The 27,466-nt window shown below is 40.1% G+C and overlaps 1 protein-coding gene across 1 annotated transcript; it reads right to left on the bottom strand.

Moving 5' to 3' along the window:
• Positions 1-25,512, bottom strand: LOC133755120 (zinc finger protein 260-like). The gene is made up of 6 exons (XM_062185396.1): positions 25,274-25,512; positions 24,937-25,029; positions 18,003-21,540; positions 2,828-2,997; positions 643-781; positions 1-311 (listed from the first exon to the last, which is right to left on the bottom strand). Exons 1-3 carry the CDS (start codon positions 25,425-25,427, stop codon positions 19,583-19,585), a joined length of 2,205 nt encoding a protein of 734 aa, XP_062041380.1. The 5' UTR covers positions 25,428-25,512; the 3' UTR covers positions 1-311; positions 643-781; positions 2,828-2,997; positions 18,003-19,582.
• Positions 25,513-27,466: the final 1,954 nt, after the last annotated feature.

The following is a 27,466-nucleotide window of genomic DNA, read 5'->3' on the forward strand; positions in this document are numbered from 1 at the left end:
GAGCTTCAGGGTTCAGGGCTCGGTCAGGCCTGAATTACAAGATGGAGGCCTATTCTAAAATAGCTGCGCATTCATCCAGGCTGAGGTCTCTCAGACACAACACAGTTTACTCATACATTCACCTATTGAAGAATATCCTGTTTCAAAATTTAGTTTGATTTTTTATATTATTGCTCATGTGGAAATTTGATTTCTTCAATCATTGCAGTTGTATAATGTTTGCATTATGGATTAGTCCAGATGTATTCTTCCTCTTTATCTTTTGAAAAGTGTGTAGAATCTTTTTCTCCAGTTTTATTGACTTCTTCATCCTGTCACAATGAAATTGATTTTGAAAACAGGCTGGTGTTCAGACATTGGGACAGACAAGTGATTTGGGTGCTTGGCTCAGGGGCAGTGGTGTGGCTTCTTTATGTTGACACTATCCTCACTGACAGAGGCCATGCCATGCACTGAGCAGTGCTGTGGGGTCTGCTTGGCCATGTCTGAGATTAATTCTAGGCAGCCAAGGGATGAGCCAAGTTTTGCATGGGGCTAAGGCCTCACAGCCAGCATGATTCACATAGTAACCAGTCCTGAAGTGAGGATTGCAGGTGAACAATCCTCTGCCTGCAACAAGAAGTCCACCAGAGGCATACTCACTGTCCTCTGTGAGACCTGGGGAACTCCTGGCCACACTGCCATGGGTCCTTGCCGCTTGTAGAGACTCCAGCTCCAGGCTCCACCTCTGTCACTGTGGGACTGTTCTTGTTCTCTGCAGTGACGCTGGCAACCCAGTTTCCTGTAACAGAGAATGGGGAGCCCTGCTGGGGTTATGCTGAGGTCAAGGTGGTCAAAGTCAGAGGGGCCTCTGGGTCCATGCAGGAGGAGCTGCAGAACCTTGGGCTACATTTTACTGATTTTCAAGTGCAAATGAGCTATGGCCTGACCAGAGTCACTCCATTTTGTCCCTCATTTTCCTCTTATTTTTTTGTAACCAGTCCCGCAAATGGTAGCTACTCAAAAACTAGTCTTGTGAAAGGTTTTTTGTAAGTTTATTTACACTAAGTACTGGGAAACTGGTTAATGCCCCTGAAATAAGCATAATGTTGTTTGCTCTAGCTCCTGTAACAAATGCTTGGCTTTGTAATTAACTTCAACAAGATATGGTTTTGGCCTTTTGAAGCTTACCCTTGAGCTCTATCAGGGCAGTATGATTTGGAGAGCACAGGCCCCTGTGCAGCCATAGGCTTTTAGAAATAAAAGACTCCATAATTTGGCCCTAAGACTTCAGCACTTATTAATATTTCTGAAATTAATAATCTGTGTGGGTTCTTGCCATGAATTCAGAGACAAATTCTGAATAGTGGCTCAAATAGACCAGATGATAAGCTGAGTTTTTAAGCTTTTATTCAGTGAGAGAAACACATAGGAGATTGAGGGCTTTATCTAAAGGAGAAAGGAAAGTCTGGAAATTCAGTAGGGTCCATACCAAGCAGGGAGCAGGCCAAGAGCTGTGGACTTGTCCTGTGAGGCCCCACCATTGGGGAGAGTGAGGCAATGGTGTTCTTCCACAGAAAGCACCAGGGACAGGCTTCAGTGAACATGTCCACCTTTACTAAAGACCATGTACACTTTCAAAGGGCAGGCAGAAGGGGCATAACTAATTCAGGGCAACCCTAACTCTATAGGATAGAACCAACACTGGCACCAATATGCATCTCCAATTACCTTGAAGGTCTCATAGTTAGGGTAGCTTTCAAGGTGGGCCTGGACCACTCCCAGCAACAGTTTACCTAATTGGCAGAAGGTGGGGGTGGGAGGAAATGTGCCTGAGGCTCCCACCTCCCACCATCAGTCAGGCTAGCCACATGGGCTAGGCAGAAAGTCTCACAGGATCACCCACATCTCCTCCCTTTGTTTTAGGGCAAGTGTGACTCTGCTTAGCGTGGCACGGCAACAAGCTGCAACCTATAATAAGCTTTAAATTAAATTGAAGAATGCCTACCATGGGAATTAAGGGCAGGGAGGAAAAGAAGGGCAAAGGGAAAAAGATCAGGCCCACCATGTTTCAGGCCTTTGTAATTGGCAGGCGGGTGCACAGATATGGGAAAGCAGGGGCATGAGATCATGCAGGGGGCATGGGGAAAGTGTGATGAAGTCATAGCCTTTCAGCTCTCAAGTCTAATGATGTATGACTGCCTGCATCATTCCCCCTTCAGAGACTCCATTCCCTTAATCCTAGGGATGTTGAAGGGTGTAGAATCATCACATCTTCTATAGCTGCTTCCTGTTTATGAGGGATGTAGTGCAGGCCCTGCCTGTCCTGGGTCTGGAAGTCTCTGCCTATCTCATTTAACAAATTCTCTTTGTGAGCTGGAGCAATCTTGGTCACTACCAATGTCTGTGTCCCCTGCATGGTCAGTTACTCCCAGAAGTTGTTGAGTTCTGGAACATGTAAGTTTGTTAATTAGTATGAGCAAAACTGGAACATGACCAATTGTAAGTGGAGTGCCCCTTTAAGATGAAAAGACCACATCCTACAGACTCCCAGATAGTGGGTGGTGATACATTATAAACCCATTTAGCTTGAGTATAGAGAATTATAATAGAAGAACACATTAGGAGTTTTATTATTAATAACAGAGAATCAAAAGAGGCAGGTACACCATGCCTGCCTTCAGGTGCAGCACTCTTGATGTGAGGAAAGCAAAGGCTTTACTTTTCTTTTTTCTTTAGATCTCTGGCTTACAGGAATAATCAGGCATGTCTTTTGAGTACACCTGTGAGGACTTGAGAGGTAGACATTTAATCCTAATTTTACTGAGGTAGTCATGTTCAGTAGCACCTGGTAAGGTCCCTTCCATTTAAGCTGTAGCTGATCTGAAGAGGATCTTTCTGTGAATGGCTTGTTCAGGGAAAGGTGCTGAAGTTGGCTTGTCAGAGGGTCAGCTTTCAGAGACTGGGTCCAGGGTTTGGCATTTCAGGCTGCTATCCACACAGGCTGCAGAGTGATCTCTGGAAAACACAAGAAAAACCTTTGCCCATCATTATGAGGGGATCAGGCCCCTTCCATTGTTGGGTGGTTGGGTCCCTCCACCAAACCAGAGGCAATTGGGTTGCACCTGTGAGAGGTCTCCAGCATTTCAATGCTGGTGGCTCTCCAGGGGGTGAGACCTGTAAGAACTTTATGGTAAAAGGAGCAAAGTTAATACACTAATAGTGGGGGTATCATACTCTCCCCTCTGTTTTTTTAAGCATAGTCTTGAGGTCCTGCATGGGAAGTTAGTGCACAGTGACTCCTATGGTTAATTTAACAATTCACACTCTTGTGTGATGTCAGTGATCACCCAAGGCTCTTGACATGAGCTGTCTAGGCTATGGAAGCCTTCTGAATCCACAAACTCAGTCAATATTTAGAGAAGGACGTAAGCAAAGTGAAAGTTCTCCCTTTGAAGAGAGTACATCCTTCTTTGATGACCACTTCTTTCCACAGGAGTCTCACCAAGGGAGACTCTCCCTGTAGGTACACCTTTTCACACAAGTGTCCTGTCTTTCCATGCCTGAAATGCTCTTGTGGGCTTTTTAGCCAGATCAGAATGACTTTAGGGATGACTCTGAGGTAACTGAGAGTTACTTAGAGCAATTGCCATTCTATGAGTCTGCTGTATGGACTGCTTCCCATGTTGAAGCATTTACTCCTCTTTAATTATATTAATTCTATTGATATGATCACTTTAACAATTAGTGCCTCCTACATGACCAACTTAAAACTTAATGCAATCAAATACAGTCACTTTTAAACTTAATCATATATATATATATGTCAAAACTTAAGATGCCACTTTCACCATCTAGCCCAAGGGAATTTGGGATCCCATGGTGAAGTAAGTCCAGCCATGAAATTATTATTTAAGCTCTCATTTTGGCTATGCTGTTACACAGAACATGTTAGTCACTCCTTTCATAAGATCTAAAACTCAAACTACATCCTGAGGAATCCCTCAGGACAGAGTCAGTGTCCCATCTTAAAGAGAATAGAGAAATGTGGGAGCAAGTCAGGCTTGCCTGAATGCCCACTGACAATGTCAAATGGAATATTAACAAGTGGTTTTAACCATTAAATAATAGCATATAAAATATTTACTGTAGGTCCAATGCCTTCTATAAATTTCAAGAATACATGTATTTAAATATATCTTAAATATCTAACATGATGTGGCTTGTTTAAACAACAAACAGAAACATAAAACATTTTTTAGTTCCTTTCTATCAACAAATTTAAAACATCTGACAAAGAGATTCAGGTCAGATGAATCAAATGTATCTTCAATTAATTTTAGCTATTAAATTTATGAGCAATCCTTCCTTGATAAACCAATTAAGACAGAGCTCAAAGTAAATTTTCCCATGTTGACATACAATATGAATACACACATAACACAACATACAAGATAGAACAATAAAGCAGTTTTAGTAATAGTTTCCTAAAATCTTTAGCTTTTTTTTATTACCAACCAATTAAAATTACTTTCTGTTCTTGAAAACTTGATTAACTATACTTTCTTCCAGGTGGAACCTGTAGTGCATTATTGACTTCATCTGTTTACAGAACAATTCAAAACTACTGAATTCAATAGAAGTGGCTGGAAAAAGTCCATCAGAACCTATAGGAGGGCAGCTAAACACAGAACCAACAATATTTTAGTTTAGAGCAGCAAATCTGATATACAAAACTGTGGATGAGTAAAGACTTTAAATAGCTATGTTTAAAATGATAAACTCATTAACCAACAAGAGGCATTTGATACTTCACACAGTATTTTTAAAAGCACCTGTAGGATTTTACAAAACATTTAATTCTTTTTGGCCTCTGGGCCTTTCTCATTAAGAGTAACACAAGATTGTCTAGTAACACATGATCATTAGACTTTTTAACTTTCACACATTTGTATCAGTGGCATTTTATTTTATATTATCAAAACAAATTTAGCACGATATCACATTTTAACAGTATCTGTAATGTAACCCAAATAGCCTGATTAATTAGCTGGTGTCTCTCCAAGATGAGAGACATATATTCTTTGACATTTCCAGGAACCCAACTGGAAATATCAAAGTTCAAATTCTTTGGAACTTTGATTTTTTTGAATGCCTGTAAAAGATGACAAGAAAGGAGAGCGGCAAGATGGCGGAATAGGCAGGGAGCACACTATTAGTCCGGGGGAGAGACAGGTTAATAAAAGTGGAGATACTGCAGGGTCAAGGAAGAGTAGGGGAAGAAACAGCAGAGGAAACTCTTCTGGAACTAGTGATTCACAGTGGACCTGCGTGGAGAGCTTGGGAGCCCAAGTTCAGGACACCAGCGGCAGACTCAACACACCAGCGCTGGAACGCGAAGTGAGCCGAACCTCAATAGCTCGAGACACCAGCGGGAAAGCAGAAAGAGGAGACTAGACAGAACGAGGTTTGGAACTCTGTGGGGAAAAGTTCACCAGGCTAACTAGAAGAGAGAGAGGAAAAAAAAAAGTGACCAATACGGACACGAGTTTCTTTCTCTCCGCTCACCCCTCAAAGGCGAGCAAGACAAAGAGCAGGCGCCATTTTGACATACGTCATAAGCAGGGCGACCTCAGGTCTGCACTGGCCCTGAGCCTAGCAGAAAAACCTGACTCTGGGGGGATAGGTGAAATAACAGGAGATTAGGATATAACTTGGCAACCCAGTGGGAGACTGTAGGAGAATTGGCGCCCACACTGAGGGCAGCAGAGATTCCCTGTGTGGTCCTTGGAAAAGAGCTTCCAATCTCTGGCTCCTGTGGGTGTATCATTTGCCTGCTAACTACCTCCAATTACGTTCAGCTGTGCGGAATTACTTCCCTTTTGAATCAAAAAAAGAAAGAAAGAAAGAGAGATTTACCATGCCTAACCTGGGAGTGTCATCTTTGACACACCCTCAACCCTGAGGAACCAAACACAGCTCTCAGTCCACACTCATCTCAAGCCTCTAAGGCTCCACCGAAAGCAGACAGTCCACTTAATATAGAGTCATAGTGTAACAAGAAAAAACACCACAGTGAAGAAACCAAATATCTCCAACATGCCAAACAACAAATGCAAAATCCAAGCTAAAAAGAACAAGGAAGACACTATGACGCCCCCAAATGAAAAAGACACCCCAATTCAAGATTATGAAGATGATGAGATAGAAGAAATGCAAGAAGCGGATCTCAAAAAATTGATAAGAACATTAAGAAGTTCTCAAAAACAAATTCTTGAACTACAGAAATCCTTAATGGACAAGATAGAAAATCTCTCTCGTGAAAATGAAATATTAAGGAGGAATCAAAATGAAATGAAACAACTAGTAGAACAAGAAACTGTGATAGTGACAAAAAACCACAATGAAATGAAGAATTCAATAGATCAAATGACAAACACATTAGAGAGCCTTATAAACAGAATGGACAAAGCAGAAGGGAGAATATCAGACTTAGAAGACAGAACAGGAAAGAGGCAAACCAAAGAAAAGAAGTAGAAATTAGAATTAAAAAGTCTAATGATTTTGTGTTACTAGACATGATAGTTATCTTAATGAGAAAGCCCCAGAGGCCTAAAGGGTTAAATACTTGTAAAATCCTACAGGTGCTTTCAAAAATACTGTGAAGTAAGCAAGTGCCTCTTGTTGGTTGATGAGTTTATAATTTTAAACATGGCGACTTAAAGTCTTTTGTCATCCACAGTTATATATGATTTGCTGCTCATAAAACTAAAGCCTTGTTGGTTCTGTGTTTAGCTGTCCTCCTATAGGTTCCTATGGACTTTTTCCAGCCACTTCTATTGCATCCAGTACTTTGGGATGGCTCTGTAAACAGATGAAGCCAATAATGTATCAACAGTACCAACTGAGAGAAAGTATGGTTAACTGAGGTTACTAAAAACAAAAAGCAATTCAAATCAATTGGCAATCTACAAAAAGAGTTAAAGATTTTAAAAGCTATTATTAAAATTGCAATATTGGTCTATTATGCTATGTTATATGTGTATGTCCACATGGGGAAATTTTATTATTAAAATTATTATAATTATTATAAAAATATTATTATTAAGAGTTTTATTTTGAATGGCTTATATATAAGATTGTCCATAAATTTAAGCTGCTAAAATCAATCAAAGATACATTTTAATTTGTGTGACCTGAATCTGTGTATCATATGTTTTAAACTTCTTGGTAGAAAGAAACTAAAAACATTTTATATGGTTGTGCTTAAGTTTACTGGTTAAACAAACTACACCATGTTAGATATTTAAGAGGTGTTTCCAAATACATGATTCTTAAAATTTATAGAAGGCATTGGACCTTCTGGTAAACGTTTTCTTAAGTTGTTATCTAATGGTTGAAACGGTTTGCTAAGTATTCATGTGATATTGCTATTGTCAGCAAGCAATCTAGGACTTGCTCCCTCATTTCTCTATTCTAAGCCCAACTTGTTCTTTCATTTCTCTATTCTCTTCAAGGTAGGAAACTAATTCTATTATGAAGGAATCTGTAGGATGCACAATTTAATCTTTAGACCTTATAAAAGAGATGGCTAACATTTTTCTGTAATAGCATAGCCAAAATAAGAACTTAAATAATAATCTCATAGCTAGATTCTCTTCGCCATCAGCGAAGTATACAGTAAGTAGAAAAAACCTCCCTTTCAGACCAAAGGGAAAGAAAGTTTTTAAGTGAGAATATAATTTTCCTCATGGGCATTGTCTACCTTAGAAAAACTACTACAGAACATGCCTGTGACTATAGACTTGTAGTTCAGGCCACCGAAGTTTAGAGATGGGACTCGGGCACTCCCTTGACTTGCATCCTCTGGTCTGCTTTAACACAAACCAGGAGGAAAAGAAAGCTAGGCACCAGAAGCAATGGGTGGCAGGCCTATTAATGGCTGATCTGTACAGTGATCTGCCCTCAAGGAGACCCAACAGACCAGTCCACTGCAGTGGCTTTCAAAGTGGTAAGCCTGGGCTTCAGCAGAAGTCAGCTTGTGAAGAGCCCTGGCAGCTCTGCCAAGAGTTGGATCACTGGAAATGGACCTGCCCTGGAGTCGAAGGATGCCCAGGTCAGAGCCACAGATCTCATTGGCTCTAAGCTGAAAAGCACTTCACTCAGCCCAACTTCCAAAGTGACCACTGCAGCTGAGGGGATGGTCAAGTAGGGTCAGCAACATTGCAGGCAGAACTGTAAATTTCTTGTTAGAGATGCCCCCTGCCTTTACCTGGCCAGCTCTCCTCCCAGGCCAGCCAAGTAATGAAAGTCAACAGAGTGCCTTCCCCTAGGAGGTTCACACCTCCCTTAGGATATACCCCATGTGAAGAGATAGATAGGTCTGGGCCTCTTAACTTACAAGGCCTAAAGCCCACCAGATTATTATCAAGCCCCTTCTATCAGGTTCTATTTGCCTCTCAATCAGAAAACTTAATTGTAGCTTACACAGCACCTTTCTTAGCTCCTCTAATAATGACTCTGTCCTTTGTTCTAGGCCCTGTCTAGTGCACTTGGGCCTCATTCCTTTGTAATCATAACCTCTACTCTACCTCCAATGGCTCTACTCCCAACCTGTGTGTACTGATGGTCCTCTTCCCCACTTAATGCTGTATAATTGTTCAAACCTGGTAAATGCCACTCTTAGGATCATTGGTTACTATCCTCACTCTGTCTTTTATGACCTTGTCTAAATATGAGCAGAGTTGGCAAACTTGGAAGGCTTCCATAGCCTTGGCAACTCATGACGACAGCCTAGGGTGGTTACTGGCACCATAAACTAGAGTGTCAATTTGTTGGGTCAACAACAGGAGCCACTGTGCACTTGCTCCTCATGTGGGATCTCTGTCCTTAATGTGCTGTACATTGTGACTTAATGCTATAACTAGTACTCAAACAGTATGTTTCACTTTGTGTTTCTATGTGGGTGCAAACTGTTGAAATCTTTATACTAAATTGATCTTCTGTATATAAAGAGAATTGAAAATGAATCTTGATGCAAATGGAAGAGGAGAGGGAGTGGGAGAGGGGAGGGTTGTAGGTGGGAGGGAAGTTATGGGAGGGGGAAGCCATTGTAGTACATAAGCTGTACACTGGAAATTTATATTCATTAAATAAAAGTTTGAAAAAAACAGATGACAAGAAGGCTCAAAATACCTGGTTGAAATAAGATCCCTTAACATCATGACAAAGTATAGACCCGATTTAATCAAATCATAACTTCTTTAAAACTCAGTTGTTTTAAACAATTAGAACTTAAGAGGCATTAATAGAACATAATAGATTACTTCAAAATACCACAAAATTTGTCTCTTTGGTTGTTCAAAAGTAAAAAATAAAACCTTAAATTTAAGACCTGGGAGGGCGGAGCCAAGATGGCAGATAGTGAGCATGTGCGCCGTAGTTTGAGAAAATAAAGTTTCATAAAAGTGGAATTACTGTAGCCTCAGGAAAAGACTCAAGAATAATACTGCAGAGGAAACGCTTCCAGATCTAGTGGATGTTACACAGAGGACCTACTGGGAGCCCACCGCGTGTAAACCCAACCGCGGGAGACGAGCCACAGAATCTCGCCAGCACGGGAACGAACGGAAAGTAAGACAAAGACGTCAGAAACCCGAGACATTCGGGGGGAAAAGCAGAGACCTATCTCTTCACTCATCAAGCAAAAGAAAGAGCAGGTGCCATTTTACATATGTAAAGCGCCGCCAACAAGTTCACAAACTCATTAACTTTGAAACTTTGGTGAAACTTGAGAACACAATGAGGGCTGCATAAACTCTTTGTGTGGTCCCAGGGGTGGATCAAACGAATACTCACAGAGGCCAGATTTCAACTACCCTCAATTCCACTCACCTGTGCCAAATTACTTCCCATGAGTAAAAAAGAGAGAGAGAGAGAGAGAGAGAGAGAGAGCAATCCAGCAAGGAGCAAGGGAGAGAACAATCTGGGTGAGTCGCTTTTTGCACAGCCTTAAACCTAAAGAATCAAGCGGAGCTCTCTGGCCACACCCATCACAGCCTCTAAGGATCCATCAAAGCAGACAGCCAACTTAGAGGCATATTATAATGAGAAAAAAACACCATAGCCAAAAAAAAAAAAAAAACAAACCATAAATTATCTCCAAAATACCAAACAACAAACATAGAAACCGAGATAAAAAGAGAAAGGAAGAAACTATGACACCCCCAAATGAACAAGACACCCCAATCCAAGATTATGAAGATGAAGACATAGAGCAAATGCAAGAAGCGGATCTCAAAAACCTGATAAGAACATTCAGAAGTTCTCAAAAAAATTCTTGAACTACAGAAATCCTTAATGGGCAATATAGAAAATCTCTCTTGTGAAAATGAAATATTAAGGAGGAATCAAAGTGAAATGAAACAACTAGTACAACAAGAAACAGTGATAGTGACAAAAAAACACAATGAAATGAAGAACTCAATAGATAAAATGACAAACACATTAGAGAGCCTTATAAACAGAATGGGTGAAGCAGAAGAGAGAATATCGGACTTAGAAGACAGAGAGCAGGAAAGGAAACAGTCAAACCAAAGAAAAGAAGAAGAAATCAGAACTCTAAAAAATACTGTCAGGAATCTACAGGATACTATTAAAAAACCCAACTTTCAGGTTCTAGGAGTTCCTGAAGGCATGGAGAGGTAGAAAGTATTAGAAGGCCTTTTTAGTGAGATACTAGTAGAAAATTTTCCAGGTTTGGAGAAGGACAGAGACATCCAAGTACAGGAAGCGCATAGAACCCCTAATAAACATGACCAAAAGAGATCCTCACCACAACACGTCGTAATCAAACTCACCACAGTAAAACACAAATAAAAGATCCTAAAATGTGCAAGAGAGAAATGCCAGATTACTCTCAGAGGATCTCCAATTAGACTTACAGCTGACTTCTCATCAGAAACCCTACAAGCTAGGAGAGAATGGCAAGATATAGCCCAGGTACTAAGAGAGAAAAACTGCCAGCCCAGAATATTATATCCTGCAAAGCTCTCATTTATGAATGAGGGTGAAATAAAGACCTTTCACAGCTAACAGAAATTGAAAGAATTTGTCTCAACTCATCCAGCCCTGCAAAAGATGCTTAAAGCTGTGTTACACACAGAAACACAGAAACACGGTCACCAATATGAAAGAAGATAAAGGAAGGAAACCTCACAGCAAAAGATCACAGGAGTCTCAAACCATATATTAGAAAAAATCTGGCAAATGACAGGGCAAAGTTACTCCTTCTCAATAGTCACATTGAATGTTAATGGCTTGAACTGTCCAGTTAAAAGACAAGGATTGGCTGATTGGGTTAAGGAACAAAACCCATCTATCTGCTGCTTACAAGAAACTCATCTGTCCAACAATTATGCATACAGACTGAAAGTGAAAGGCTGGAAAAAATATATACCATGCCAACAGAAATGAAAAAAGAGCGGGCATAGCCATCTTAATATCAGACAACAGAAACTTTACCACAAAAACTGTTAGGAGAGACAAAGAGGGGCACTATTTAATGATTAAGGGATCCATTCAACAGGAAGATATAATGATTATCAATGTTTATGCACCTAATTACAGGGCACCAGCTTACTTAAAAGACTTGTGAAGGGTCTTAAAGGGAGATTTAGACACCAATATTGAAGTACTGGGGTACTTCAATACTCCACTCTCAGAGATAGACAGATCAACAGGACAGAAGATCAACAAGGAGACAGTAGATTTAAATGACACTATAGCCCAAATGGATCTAACAGATATCTACAGAACATTTCATCCTATATCTAAGGACTTTACATTCTTCTCAGCAGTACATGGAACCTTCTCTAGGATTGACCACACACTATGCCATAAAGCAAATCTCAGCAAATTCAAAAGAATTAGAATCACACAATGCAGCTTCTCAGACCACAAAGGAATGAAATTGGAAATTAGCAACTCGGGAATCCCTAGAGCACGTGCAAACACATGGAGATTGAACAACATGTGAGGGGATGTGAGGATGTGGGGGAAAAGGGACCCTAACCCACTGTGATGGGAATGCAAACTTGTTAAGCCACTATGGAAGTCTGTCTGGAGATTCCTCAGAAACCTGAACATAACCCTACCATACAACCCTGCCATCCCACTCCTTGGAATTTACCCAAAGGAAATTTATTTGGCAAATAAAAAAGCCATCTGCACATTAATGTTTATTGCAGCTCAATTTGCAATAGCTAAGACCTGGAAACAACCCAAATGCCCATCAACAGTTGGCTGGATAAAGAAATTATGGGACATGTACTCCATAGAATACTATACAGCAGTAAGAAACAATGAAACACAGTCATTTGCAACAAGATGGAGGAATCTGGAAAACATCATGCTGAGTGAATTAAGCCAGTCCCAAAGAGACAAATATCATTTGTTTTCCCTGATCAGCGACAACTGAGCACCAAAGGGGAAACCTGTTGAAGTGAAATGGACACTATAAGAAACAGTGACCTGATCAGCTCTTGTCCTGACTCTAGATGTACAATGTAATACTTTATCCTTCTTAGTATTTGTTGTTGTTGTTGTTCTAGTTCTAGTCTTTGAACTCTAATTAACACACAATTATTCTTAGGTGTTTTAATTTTAAATTTAAGAGTGGAAAAAGAGAGGGAGGAGATGTACAATTGGGGACATGCTCAATCGGACTTGCCCCAAATGGTGGAGTTAGAAATGTGCCAGGGGATTCCAATACAATCCTATCAAGGTGGCATGTACCAATGGCATCTCACTAGTACAAGTGATCAATTTCAGTTCAAAATTGATGGCTCTGATAGGTCGAAGAGTCAAAGGGATCACACAAACAAGACAAGTGTCTGCTAATACTGAATGATAGAATCAAAAAGGGAAAAAACGATCCAACATGGAAAGTGGGATACACAGCACACTCAGAATGGCAGATGTCCTAAGCAACACTCTGGCCTCAGAATCAGCCCTTATGGCATTTGGATCTGGCTGAAGAGCCCATGAGAGTATTGTAGGCATGGAAAGCCAAGATACCATGGAAAAGAAAAAAAAAAAGAAGAAGACCTAAATCAAAGATCTCTGTGAGTATGATCCCAGCGGAAAGAACGGGGCCATCAAAGAAGGATGTACCTTTCTCTGAAGGGAGGAGAGAACTTCCACTTTGACTATGACACTATTGGAATAAGATCAAAGTCAGCCCACTCTGAAGGTTTCCATAGCCCTGGCAACTCATGACTAGAGCCTAGGGAGATTACTGACGCCATGAACAGGAGTGTCAAATTGTTAAATCAGCAACAGGAGTCACTGTGGACTTACATCCCATGTGGGATCTGTCCTTAATGTGTTGTCCAATGTGAAGTGATGCTATAACTAGTACTGAAACAGTATTTTTACACTTTGTGTTTCTGCATGGGTACAAACTGATGAGATCTTTACTAATTATATACTGAATCGATCTTCTGTATATAAAGATAATTGGAAATGAAAAAAAAACCTGGTGTTAAATTGGAAATGGCATAGAAAATTAATTAATTTTTAAAAAAATATTATGTAGGATATCTGTCTTTAATGTGCTGTACACTCTTATTTAATGCTATAACTAGTACTCCAACAGTATTTTTTTTTTTCACTTTGTGTTGCTATATGGGGGCAAACTGTTGAAATCGTTACCTAATATATACTAAACTGATCTGTATATAAAGAGAATTGAAAGTGAATCATGTTGTGATTGGAAGGGGAGAGGGAGCGGGAAAGGGGAGGGTTGTGGGTGGAAGGAAAGTTTTGGGAGGGGGAAGCCATTGTAACCCATGAGCTGTACTTTGGAAATTTATATTCATTAAATAAAAGTTTAATAAAAAAAAAAGTGAAAAAAAGAAAATGCAAATTTCTACAAAGTTAAAAATATTATTTAAACATTAAAAAAAAAAGACCTGGTGCATTGAATCAAATCCCATAATTTGGAACAGTTTTAAGAGTCAGAACTGGGAAGAAAGGATAGTACCCACAAGGGAGACCAGGAGGAAGCACCTGGCTCCTGGCTTTGGATCATTGCAGTGCGCTGGCTGCAGCCCATCAGCCATAGTGGCCATTTGGGAGATGAACCAATGGAAGGAAGACCTTTCTCTCTGTCTCTCTCTCTCACTGCCTAACTCTGCCTGTCAAAAAAAAATCAACAAATGACAAAAATGATGAGGATGTGGAAAAAAGTTACCCTGGTCCACTGTTGGTGTGAATGTAAACTGGTGCAAGCCACTGTGAAAGACCGTATGGAGATATCTTACAAATCTGATTACAGACCTACCATATGATCCAGCCATCCCACTCTTTGGAATTTACCCAAACCAAAAGAAATTAGCATATGCAAGAGTTATCTATAACCCCATGTTCACTGCAGCACAATTCACAATAGCTGAGGTCTGGGAACAATCCAGATATCAATCAATTGTTGACTGGATAAGAAAATTATGGTATATACACACTACGGCGTACTACTCAGCTATAAAAAAAAAGAAAAAGAAACCCTGTCTTTTGCAACAAGATAGATGAAACTGGAAATCATTATACTTAGTGAAATAAACTAGTCCCCAAAAGACAGATATCATATGTTTTCCCTGATCTGAGGTAGCTAATAGAGTACCTAAAATGTAATGTATTGGAGTTAGATACACTTTTTCAGATTTGATGATTGTTTAGAGCACTTGTCTTTTCCATTGAGGAACAGTGATTCTTTTTATTTTTTTCCTTCATACTATTTGCTCACTTGTTGAACTCTTACTTAGTGTAGGGTTAACTATACAATCATTTTGTAAAAGTTAAGTGGGAATGTGAGAGGGAAGAGGAGAAAGGGTTGGAGTGTGTGTGGGAGGGAGGGTATTGAGGGAAGTGTCACTTACATTCATTAGTCTGTATATGTGAAATATATCAAACTTATATTACTTAAAATTTTAAAAGGAAGTAAATATTTAAAATTCAAAAAATTTATACCAATAACAAGGGGAATTTTAAAGGTGTTTATATATATATAATATATATGTGTGTGTGTTTATGACATTACAATGTAAATGCACATATATATAATTTGTAATATAAATGTACACAGAGCAACATTTTGAAATTTGTATAATGTATTTATCATCAGAAAAGAATACTCAGATTTCTGTAATGATCCAGTTTCTGAAAATTACAAGAATGAAGAGTAAGCCATCAGGTTGTAGCTCATAAAGTCTGTTTCTCTGTTTCTCCAAGTCTACCAGCCTCTAAAATTAAATAAACATACATAATTCTGGGATAAAAATAACATTAAGATCCCACTATTTTCCCACATAATTTTCAGGAAACATACTAGTATCTAGACACACAGTGGCAAATTTATCTATGAATAAAATATATGTATGTTATATATGTTACATATATTCATATATTTACTACGTTGAGGAGAAAGAATTATTACCCTTGGCTAAAATGGCCCTGAGACACTGTGTACCCAGAAGGCAACTTACAGAATGTTGGGGGTGATGATGATCTTACAATAAAAATTAAATCACCATGGCCACAGATTCACAGGGTTAGGATTGGTCTAGACTTAAGTATTTGTGCAAAAGAGTGACTCCAGTGAATTTAAAAATTAACAAATTTTCATAATTAAAGGTTAATTTCAAGTTCCATGAATGTCTATAAAGCTAAGAATGAAATCTCCTGCTAATGAGTGATGGAACGCACCCTAAATTGTTCTCATATACTGTGAAAATAAAATTTGGACATCTGCCAGAATTTGATGGCCTTACAATGATAAAGTAAATCATGGTAGCCTGAAGTGCCCTGCACTAGAATTGGCACAAATTAGGTTATTATTTATTGAGGTGGTAATAATAAATTTGAATCAACATGAAAAATAGAGAAATGTATTCATTTCAATATATGTTTTATATTGATAGTTGTGTGTACAAATGGTAAATTTAGTAGAAGCAGGAATAAGGTTACAAGGAGATGTAACAGATATTAATAAAAGTAGCCCTCAATACACATTTAAATACAGAAAATCTGTGCTTTCTTAAATCAAAGAAAGTTTATGCCATTAAACTCAGTAATTTTAAAACCAAGATAAAATTGTCTTGATCTAATGAATGGAAATTTTAAAGAGAATGACAATTTTGATTCTCGAAATATAAAGAAGCTATAAAAAAGTGTCCTTGAAAGTGTAAAAGAATGTAATGTTCTAAAATTATTTGATAGGCCATAAAGATGGAGATTGCTAAGACAACTTGAACATTATTTAGTGCATTCATGACATGAAAATATAAGTGCCCAAAAAAATCATCATACATTGGCAGTGCTAAGATTGCTTTCCATGTGGATATTGACATACTCAGATGAAATTAATAAAATGAAAGACAAAATATAGAAAATTGATGCACATGGAAGTTAAAACTTTGTCTTGCCCTTAGTAACAATGTCATTTTAATGTGAGCCATAATTAAAAACAAATATGTGGATGAATATTTGGTGAAAGAACAGTCTGGAATAAACTGGAAAAATTACAGTATGATATAGACTTGTAGTTTGGAAAATTTCCACAATCAGAAAATAATTTAAAGTTCCAGGAGCATCTAGAAACATTAATAATGTATCCTATGCTGATGACCATGATGGTGCTGGCACTGCAATGTACTCAAATCCTATACACATGACAGTTGCTGGGACAACTTCCAGCATTTAGAGTGAGTAGATGACCACACAATTATAAATCAAACCGTGGGGCCCATCATTTCCCTGTGTTAGGAATGTTACAAATCAGGTTACTCATTACACATGCAGGTGACAGTAGTAAATGACAAAATAAATATGCACTCCATGGAAGGCATTTAATTTTGATTATATGGTATATGAATTAGTAATTTGGCAGAAACAGAGTCATAATCATATAGAGATGGGCTAATAATTGGATGGTGGAGTAGGGAGGGAGCTTACTGCTCTAGCCCAGGAGAAAATAGTTTTTAAAAAGTGGAAATAGAGGCCGGTGCCGTGGCTCAACAGGCTAATCCTCCGCCTTGCGGCGCCGGCACACCAGGTTCTAGTCCCGGTCGGGGCACCGATCCTGTCCCAGTTGCCCCTCTTCCAGGCCAGCTCTCTGCTGTGGCCAGGGAGTGCAGTGGAGGATGGCCCAAGTGCTTGGGCTCTGCACCCCTTGGGAGACCAGGATAAGCACCTGGCTCCTGCCATCGGAACAGCGCGGTGCGCCGGCCGCGGCGCGCTACCACGGCGGCCATTGGAGGGTGAACCAATGGCAAAGGAAGACCTTTCTCTCTGTCTCTCTCACTGTCCACTCTGCCTGTCAAAAAATAAAAAAAAAAAGTGGAAATAGAGTAGTCTCAGGGAAGAGTCAGGTAAAAAATGACAGAGGGAATTCTACTGATATTAGAGGGATGCAGTGAACCCACATGGATGGCATGGTGCCCATGGATCATGACTCCAACAGCTGAGAGCCTATGCACCAGAACTGGAAAGTGAGGTGAGACAAGACCACAGTAGCCTGAGCCACCGGCAAAAATGTGGCAGGAACCTAGAGGAAATGAGGCTTAAATATCCAAGGGAAAGTGTGCCAGCCAAACTAGAGGAGAGAGAAAAAAAAGGGACAGTACAGACATGTTTCTCTCTCTCCAATCACCTCACAAAGACATGCAAGCTAATAGAGCAGGAGCCATTTTGGACATACATAACATCTGTGCCAGCTTGTGTCTGCATCAGGCAAGCAGCCGAGTGGAGACTCCTAACTCCTAACTCTGGATGGATGCAATGGCTGGAGCTGCCACAATCCAAAGCCAGGAGTCAGGAGCTTCTTCTGCGTCTCCCACATGGGTGCAGGGCCATCTTCTACTGCTTTCCCAGGCTATAGCAGAGAACTGGATCAGAAGAGGAGCAACCGGGACTAGAACCAGTGCCCACATGGTATGCCAGCATTTCAGGCCAGGGCTTTAACTTACTGTGCCACAGCGCTGGTCCCAACTTTTCTTCCTTATGGGAGTACCTATTGTATGGGATGTAATTTCCAGCAAATGGCTCTGTCACATGGTTATGTTGATTTTGGAAAAAGTCCTTCACATTCATTATATTCTTAAGTTCTATCCCTTGTTTGAACTACATGTGTTATGAGGTATTCCTTCTGACAAAAGGCTTTCCCACATTTATTACAAGATTTCCACCATGTAATAAATTCTCGATGTTATATTGTGTGATATTGGCATAGTTTTCCAACACTCATTCCATTCATGTGGTTTCTCCCCCATGTGAATTCTGATGTTTTATGGGGTGTTACTTATGGATAAAGGCTTTTCCATATGCATTATATACAAAGTGTTTTCCCACATATGAATTAGATGATGTGCAATGAGGGCTGAACTATGGGAAAAAGCTTTCCAAGTCATTATGTCCAAAAGGTTTCTTTTCATGTGAATTTTCTGACGCATTCTGTGATGTGACTTATTGCCAAGGGCTTTTCTACAGTCATTGCATTCATGAAGTTTCTCTCCGATGTGAATTCTCTGGTGTGATATGAGCTATGATTTACAACATATGATTTATAAAGGCTTTTCCACACTCATTAGATTGATACGGTTTCTGCCCTGTGTGAATTCTGTTTTGATATAACTTATAGAAAAAGGCTTTTACACAGTCATTACATTTATAAGGTTATTTCCCTGTGTGAATCTTCTGATGCATTTGGAGTTGGAAGTTAAAATCAAGTTTTTCCACAGTCATTACATTCATGAAGTTTCAACACTGTGTGCATTCTCTGGTGCATTATGAGGTTTGACTTTTGTCCAAAGGCTTTTCCAGTCATTATATTCATAAGGTTTCTGCCCTGTGTGAATTCCCTGATGCATGATGAAGGTTGACTTATGGCTAAATGCTTTCCACAGTTATTACAATCATGAGTTTTCTACCCTGTGTGAATTCTCTGCTGTGATGAGTTTTGTCTTTTGTCAAAAGGCTTTTCCAAAGTCATTACATTCATGAGGTTTCCTCCCTGTGTGAATTCTCTGATGTTTCTAAAGGATTGACTTTTATCCAGAGGCTTTCCCTTGGTCATTACTTTCATGGGTTTTCTCCCCTGTGTGAATTCTCCAGTGTGATATGAGGTGTGACTTTCATACAAAGGCTTTTCCACAGTCACTACATTCATGAGGTTTCTGCTCTGTGTGATTTCGCTGATGTATCATGAGGCCTAACTTATGGCCAAAGGCTTTTCCACAATCATTATTTATGAGGTTTCTCCCCTGTGTGAATTCTCTAGTGTAATATGAGGTATGACTTGTGTCCAAAGGCTTTTCCACAGTCATTTCATTTATGAGGTTTCTGCCCTGTGTGAATTTTCTGGTGTATGATGAGGTGTGACTTGTGTCCAAAGGCTTTGCCAGTTATTACATTCATGAGATTTCTGCCCCATGTGAATTCTCTGGTGTACGATGAGGTGTGACTTTCGTCCAAATGCTTTTCCACAGTCATTACATTTATGAGGTTTCTCCCCTGTGTGAATTCACTGATGTTTCATGAGGTCTGACTTTCATCCAAAGGCCTTTCCATCGCCATTACATTCATGAGGTTTCTCCCTTTTGTGAATTTGCTGGTGTACGATGAGGCCTGACTTTTGTCCAAAGGCTTTTCCACAGTCATTGCATTCATGAGGTTTCTCCCCTGTGTGAATTCGCTGGTGTATGATGAGGCCTGACTTCTGTCCAAATGCTTTTCCACAGTCATTACATTTATGAGGTTTCTGTCCTGTGTGAATTTGCTGGTGTCTGATGAGGTCTGACTTTTGTGTAAAGGCTTTTCCACAGTCATTACATTCATGAGGTTTCTCCCCTGTGTGAATTCGCTGGTGTATGATGAGGTATGACTTTTGTGTAAAGGCTTTTCCACAGTCATTGCATTCATGAGGTTTCTCCCCTGTGTGAATTCGCTGGTGTATGATGAGGTCTGACTTTTGTGTAAAGGCTTTTCCACAGTCATTACATTCATGAGGTTTCTCCCCTGTGTGAATTTGCTGGTGTCTGATGAGGTGTGACTTGCATCCAAAGGCTTTTCCACAATCATTACATTCATGAGGTTTCTCCCCTGTGTGAATTCGCTGATGTTTCATGAGGTATGACTTGCATCCAAAGGCTTTTCCACAGTCATTACATTCATGAGGTTTCTGCCCTGTGTGAATTCTCTGGTGTATAATGAGGCGTGACTTTTGTCCAAAGGCTTTTCCACAGTCATTACATTTATGAGGTTTCTCCCCTGTGTGAATTTGCTGGTGTATGATGAGGTGTGACTTTTGTCCAAAGGCTTTTCCACAGTCATTACATTCATGAGGTTTCTGCCCTGTGTGAATTCGCTGGTGTATGATGAGGTCTGACTTTTGTCCAAAGGCTTTTCCACAGTCATTACATTCATGACGTTTCTCCCCTGTGTGAATTCGCTGGTGTCTGATGAGGTGTGACTTGCATCCAAAGGCTTTTCCACAGTCATTACATTCATGAGGTTTCTCCCCTGTGTGAATTCGCTGGTGTATGATGAGGTCTGACTTTTGTCCAAAGGCTTTTCCACAGTCATTACATTCATGAGGTTTCTCCCCTGTGTGAATTCTCTGGTGTATGATGAGGGCTGACTTCCACAGAAAGCCTCTTCCACAATGAAGGCATTTATAAAGTTTCTCCCCTGTGTGAATTCGCTGATGGTTTATGAGGTATGACTTTTGTGTAAAGGCTTTTCCACAATCACTACATTCATGTGATTTCTCTCCTGTGTGAATTTGTTGACATTTCCTGAGGACTGACTTTTGTCCAAAATCTTTTCCAGAGTCATTACATTCATAAGGTGAATTAATACTGAGTGATTTTCCACAAGGGTTACATGTGTAAAGTTTTTCCCTTGTATTTAGTCTGTGATTTATTGTAAGATGTGACTGGTGAATGACAGGTTCAACATACTTAATGTACTTATAAAATTTCTTTCTTGTGTGAGTTTGTTGATGCATATTGAGGCTAGAATTTTCATGGATAGCTTTTTCTATTTGAGTTGTTTTTCCAAAAGTGACAGTTGATTTATTACAGTTTTCTGCCATATGAACCCTCTCAGATTTCCAGAACATCTTTCTTGTGAAGACTTTTGCTTGTCCAGTGGGTCCAAATGGCTGCTTCATGATGTGAATATTGTCATACTGACTAAGAGGCTCACAGAAGTGAAGAGATTTTCCAGGTATCTTAGTGTTATCAAATTTCTCTCCAGCCTGTAGTTGATCAGGCCCACTGTGGGGATACACAGTGTGACATTTATTGCATTCCTCAGGATTCAATCCTGAATAGATTCCCTTTTTAATAATCAGTGTTGGAATATGGCTTGAATTTAAACTAAGGGTTTTTCTTAATTCAACTCTCTTGTGAGCTGATGTCTTGTTATTTTTCATAAAATCCTGATTCAGATTTTTGTCCTGACTTTCCAGGTTGATCTTAATCAGGTCATCCATTTTCATGACCACTGAAATGAGAAAAAAGCAATCATGTCACTGAATCACATGTTACTGTTTCTCCTGGCATACTCATGTAAAGAGAATGAAGTTACTTGTTATCCAAGTGGCATAAGATTTTCACAGAATCAGTATGAGGTACTTATTTGTGACCATTATATGGTTTTTCTCCTTAATACATTAATATACCATGAGGTTTCCCAATGTTCAAACCTGATCCTTTTTACTATGGGAATTTGTCAAGGATGGTAGAATGACATTTGTGCTATGATGAGTGGGATGCCTGCCCTGGCTAATCTGCTTTCAGTACAGATCTCTGCCTATGTAAACTGGAAGGAAGCAGATAATGTTTCATGTGCCTGGGAACCTGTGAGACACCAGGGAAGACTAGAGGAATTCTAGAGCTCTGGCTTCAGACTAGTTAGACTTAAGTGTTGCAGACATCTGGGAAGTGAGCTAATAGAGGGCCTCTTTCTCTCTTTCTTCTCTCACTATCACTCTGCCTTTCACAAAGATGAAATAACTATAAAATATTTTAAAGAATGGACAAATATTTAATAAAAATATTCACCCACTACCTAGCAACCATTTTTCCCCTGTCCTTTTTCTCCAGTTTATTTTTATAAAAATTGTGTGCTTTTTGATTCTCCGATATTTCAACCATAAACATGATCATTTACTTGCAGGTGGAGAAGAGTGAAATGTGCCTGTACTTTAAGCAGGACAACATTTAAGGAGTATGATTTGGATCTAAGATTGTCTCATGTTCAGTCTTCCTAGGTAAACATCATTTGTGGGATTTTTCAAATGAAAAACTACCTTGTCTCTACTCTATGCCAGCTTCCCCAAATTCCTAAGGACACCCAACACCTTCAGCCTCTCAGAAATACAACAGGTAGAGAAAAGTCCCAATCTACCACTTTAGTTAAACACTCCCAATCAGTTTGAAGAATTTGTTTCTGCAAACTGGGATGTGCTCATCTTCTTTGAAAAGTGTTTTCTAGCTCATTCTGAAATCATCAGTGCTGGTTACCTCCTCTCGATTCTTTCTGTAAGCATTCCTGTGTGATAATTTGAATTTCTAGATGCTTTTAATCAGTTGCCTCCTATTTTCACTGAAAGCTTCATTTCCTATGCTTTTCTTATCTTTTTATTTGCTTATTTTTCAATGATACTGAAAAATAAGAGAGAAATCATACTTCAAACTCCACCCTTAACAAAATCTAAGCCACTCAACATAAACCCAGGAGGCTACTTGAGCTTGAGTCTCAAAAGCGCATTACTTTCTTGGTGAGTCTAGGATCACTTATTTTCATGTTTTATATAAGTTCATGCTTAGTTTATGATTTCTTTTCTTTCAAAGATTTACTTTATTTACTTGAAAGCTAGAATTATAGAAAGAGATAGACAGAGAGAAGCCTTCCATATGCTGATTCACTCCCCATATGGGAACAACAAACCAATGCTGGGCCAAGATGAAGTTAGGAGCCAGGAGTGTCTTTCCTGTCTCCCACATGGGTACAGGGGGCCAAGGACTTGGGCCAACCTCTTCTCTTTTCTCAGGTACATTAGCAGAGAGCTGGATTAGAAGAGGACCAGCTGGGACTTGAAATGGCACCCATATGCAATGCTAGTGCTGCAGGCTGGAGCTTTAACACACTGCACCACAGTGTCATTCCTAGCTTCATAATTTATGATGTCACAACACAGAGGCTTACTCATGACCATCTTTTTTTTTTTTTAAAGATTTATTTATTTAATTGAAAGTCAGAGTTACAAGAGAGAGGAGAGGCAAAGAGAGAGTAAGCTCTTCCATCCAATGGTTTACTCCTCAATTGGCCACAGAGGCCAGAACTGTGCTGATCTGAAGCCAGGAGCCAGGAACTTCTTCTGGGTCTCCCTCAGGTGCAGGGGTGCAAGGACTTAGACCATCTTCTACTGCTTTCCCAGGCCATAGCCGAGAGCTGGTTTGGAAGTAGAGCAACTGTGTCTCGAACTGGTGCCCATATGGGATGCTGGTGCTTCAGCCTAGGGTTTTAATTCACTGCACCACAGCACCGGCCACATGACCATCTTTTAGCATTTACTTATTTGCTTACTTGAGAGTCAGAGAGACAGAATGAAAGATAAAGACAGACTGAAACAGAGGTTTGCCAACTATAGGCTCACTCCTCAAATGTTTCCAACAGACTATAATTTTCTTATTTATTTGAGAGGCACAGAGGGAAAAAAAAAGAGACTAAAAAAGAGAGTTCACACTTATTGATTCAGTCCTGAGCAAGTTCTATGCCTGGGCAAAATCATGAGAGGGAACTCAATCTGAGCAACGAGTTAGAAATAAGTTTCCGGGGGCTGGCGTTGTGGTAAAGCAGGTAAAGCCACCACCTGCAGTGTCAACATCACTTATGGGCACCAGTTTAAGTCCTAGCTACTCCACTTCTGATCCAGCACCCTGCTATGGCCTGGGAAAGCAGTAGAAGATGGCCCAAGTCCTTGGACCCCTGTACCCATGTGGGAGACCTGGAAGAAGCTCCTGGCTCCTGGCTTCAAATCAGTACAGCTCCAGCCATGACAGCCAATTGGGAAGTGAACCAGTGGCTGGAAGACCTCTCTCTCTCTGTCTCTCCTTCTTCTCTCTCTCTTGACTTTGAAATAAATAAATAAATCTTAAAAAAAAAAAAAAAGAAGAACAGAAACAGGGCAGCACCGTGGCTCAATAGGCTAACCCTCTGCCTGTGACACTGGCACACCTGGTTCTAGTCCCAGTTGGGGCACCGGATTCTGTCCCGGTTGCCCCTCTTCCAGGCCAGCTCTCTGCTGTGGTCCGGGAGTACAGTGGAGGGTAGCCCAAGTCCTTGGGCCCTACACCCGCATGGGAGACCAGGAGAAGGCTCCTGGCTTCAGATCAGCATGGTATGCCAGCCACAGTGTGCTGTGGCCATTGGAGGTGAACCAATGGTAAAGGAAGACCTTTCTCTCTGTCTCTCTCTCTCACTCTCCACTCTGCCTGTCAAAAAAAGAAAAAAAAAGACCAGAAACATTAAGATTAAAAAAATAAGTTTCTGTATGTTGCCTAACTTACAAGCACTGAAGGAACTAATAAGTGCATGAAGGAAAAGGTATAAAAGTATAGATAAGGACAAGTTAGAATTTGGGGAATGTATCAAACCTAAATAAAAGCCTTAGTAACATCAGGAAATGACTGGATTTTTTTTTTTTTTAATCAAAGAACATCTTCACTAAGAACAAAATTTAGAAAAGATACTGGTATCTCTAAATGCCTGTGTCTGATCCACAAAACCAGCTGTCAGCAGGAGTAAGGCTTGAGAAAATTTCATGGAAAGACTACTAGTCAACATATACACACTTTCTGCTTTGGCCTCCCTGTCTCTTATGTGCAGACTGACCTGAAAGGCTCTGATTCAAGCATTTGTCCACCATCCATGGCTCTTCTCCTTGCTCCAACTTGAAGATTAAGTCAGGTTTGGTAATGCAGTGCCCTATTAATGGAAACAAAGTAAGACTTTGTAAAATCACTATCTTGGGTTATTTGAAGGACTACAGCTTGGTTAAGGAGCTATGCAACAAATGTTCCAATTTGAATCTTTTGTTAGATGGTAGATATTCAGATTATTCATGGACTCAAATTCTAATCCTGTCCAATATTAAACATTATAAAGTGTTCCCTTGCTTGTCAAATAGCAAGAAAATGTTATCACTGGGAATGTGATGGGTGTCACTCACCCAAGGAGAAGAGGCTCCTGTAGGTCTCCAGCATCACATCTCTGTACAGGATTTTCTGAGCATTGTTCATGTTCTGCCATTCCTCCCAGGTAAAGTACACAGCCAGGTCTTCAAATGCTATCATCACCTGTAACATTACACTTCCAGTCAACATGTTAACTCTGTCACAAAACAAACACTGACAGTTGTGTATGAATATGAAGGAAAAAGGAAGGATATGGTTTTACATTAGACTTGTTGAGTGTTTAGAAAGCCACACAGAGCATTCAACAGAGTCAAACCCATTATCTACTGGCTGTGAGAAATGCCCAAGCTGGAGGGAAACAGGAGGTTCAAATCACAAAGGCCACATCTGTCAAGGGGAATTGCACAGCAGGCTAAAAGAGGGGCAATACTGACTACACCGCAAGGTGGAGGCGCTGGCCTATTTTTTAAGATTATTTATTTGAAAGGCAGACTTACAGAGATTGGGAGAGACAGGGAGACAAAAGGATATATCTTCTATCTACTGTTCATTTCCCAAATGCCCACAATGGCTGGGACTGGGCCAGGTCAAAGCCAGGAGCCTGGGACTCCGTGGGTCTCCCATATTGATGGAAGGGTCCAAATACTCAAGTCATTTTCACTGCTCTTTCAATCAGATTAGCAGGGAACTAGATTGGAAGTGGAGCAGCAAGGACTCAAATCCTTTGTTTACATGGGATGCCAGCATTGATAGTGGAGGCTTAGCCTGCTGGATTACAATTCTGGTGACTATTGCAGGTTCTTAAACAAATCTCTAAGCATTTTTCTCAGTGAGTCACAAATGCAGATTGTACTGCAGACATTCCCAGGTTCTCTTTATGGGCAAATAATTCCATTGCTTTCACTTTAATTATGTATAATGTTATTTCAAATGTTTATCATTTGAATGTTTTGGGCAGTTATTTCAATTGTTTATCAGTAGAATAATCATAGACAAGGGCAAAAGCTAATTTGTATTCTTTGTCTTACCTGTATTTTCTCTCTTACTTAAAAATATTTATTAGCTTGATAGAGCAAAATGTTGATGTACTGAGAGATAGAGAGCTTTGACACATTAATTCACTTCCTAGATAACCACACCAAACAGAGGTGGGGCAGGACTGAAGCCAGGATTGAGGAATAGAATCTAGGCCTCCTTCATTAGTGACATCACCATTGCGTCCCCAGGTCTGCATTATCTGGGAGCTAAAAACTAGAGCCAGCATTGGAAATCAAACATAGACACTCTGAGGTGGCATCATAAACACTAAGCTAAATGTCTGCCCTGTCTTTTAATATATTTTTTTCTCTGACATATTGGAAATGATATGCATGGTGTTTTCCTGGAAATTATTTTCTGTTCATTCCCATTGCAGTTTCACTGATGATTTCTTGCCTTTTATTCTCAATGCTTCTACATACTTCTCCTTAACATTGCCCATTCAAGAGTCAGTATTGCAGACCGGCACTGTGGCTAAACAGGCTAATCCTCCACCTAGCGGTGCCAGCACACCGGGTTCTAGTCTCGGTCGGGGCACTGGATTCTGTCCCAGTTGCCCCTCTTCCAGGCCAGCTCTCTGCTGTGGCCCGGGAGTGCAGTGGAGGATGGCCCAAGTCCTTGGGCCCTGCACCCGCAAGGGAGACCAGGAGAAGCATCTGGCTCCTGGCTTTGGATCAGCATGTTGCACCGGCCACAGCGCGCTGGCCGCGGCGGCCATTGAAGGGTGAACCAACAGCAAAGGAAGACCTTTCTCTCTGTCTCTCTCTCTCTCTCACTATCCACTCTGCCTGCCAAATAAATAAATAAATAAATAAATAAGCCTCCAGTAGATTCTTCACACATTCCTTATTCTATTCCAGAATCCAATTCAGCTTCTCAAAGGTATTAAGGACTCCATTACTCTAACAATTCAAAAACAAACTTAACTGATTTGTGTTTTAGCACTAGGTAACTCTTCCACTTGCGGAATGCTAAGTGTTTACTTCATAGGTAGCACTAAAACACTGCTCAGTACATCATCTACATTTAGACTGTTTCAGACAACACGACCCCAAAAATGTAGCATATTGTGCTTAGTTTCAACTCAATTCATGTAACAAATATATATTTTGCTATAGCAACAGAAAGACAAGAGACCAAACTGCATTATGATAGATGACAGTAATGATGCATAATTGTGCCAAATTCAT

This window comes from Lepus europaeus, unplaced genomic scaffold, assembly GCF_033115175.1.
Source record: "Lepus europaeus isolate LE1 unplaced genomic scaffold, mLepTim1.pri SCAFFOLD_3_1, whole genome shotgun sequence".
Classification (NCBI taxonomy): Eukaryota; Metazoa; Chordata; class Mammalia; order Lagomorpha; family Leporidae; genus Lepus; species Lepus europaeus.

Coding starts and splice junctions, on each gene's coding strand:
- LOC133755120 (XM_062185396.1), bottom strand. CDS start 25,427: ATGTTGACTGGAAGTGTAATGTTACAGGTGATGATAGCATTTGAAGAC. Junction 25,030..25,273: donor CAGGAGCCTCTTCTCCTTGG/GTGAGTGACACC, acceptor TTCCATTAATAG/GGCACTGCATTACCAAACCT. Junction 21,541..24,936: donor CTTGAATCAGAGCCTTTCAG/GTCAGTCTGCAC, acceptor TTCTCATTTCAG/TGGTCATGAAAATGGATGAC.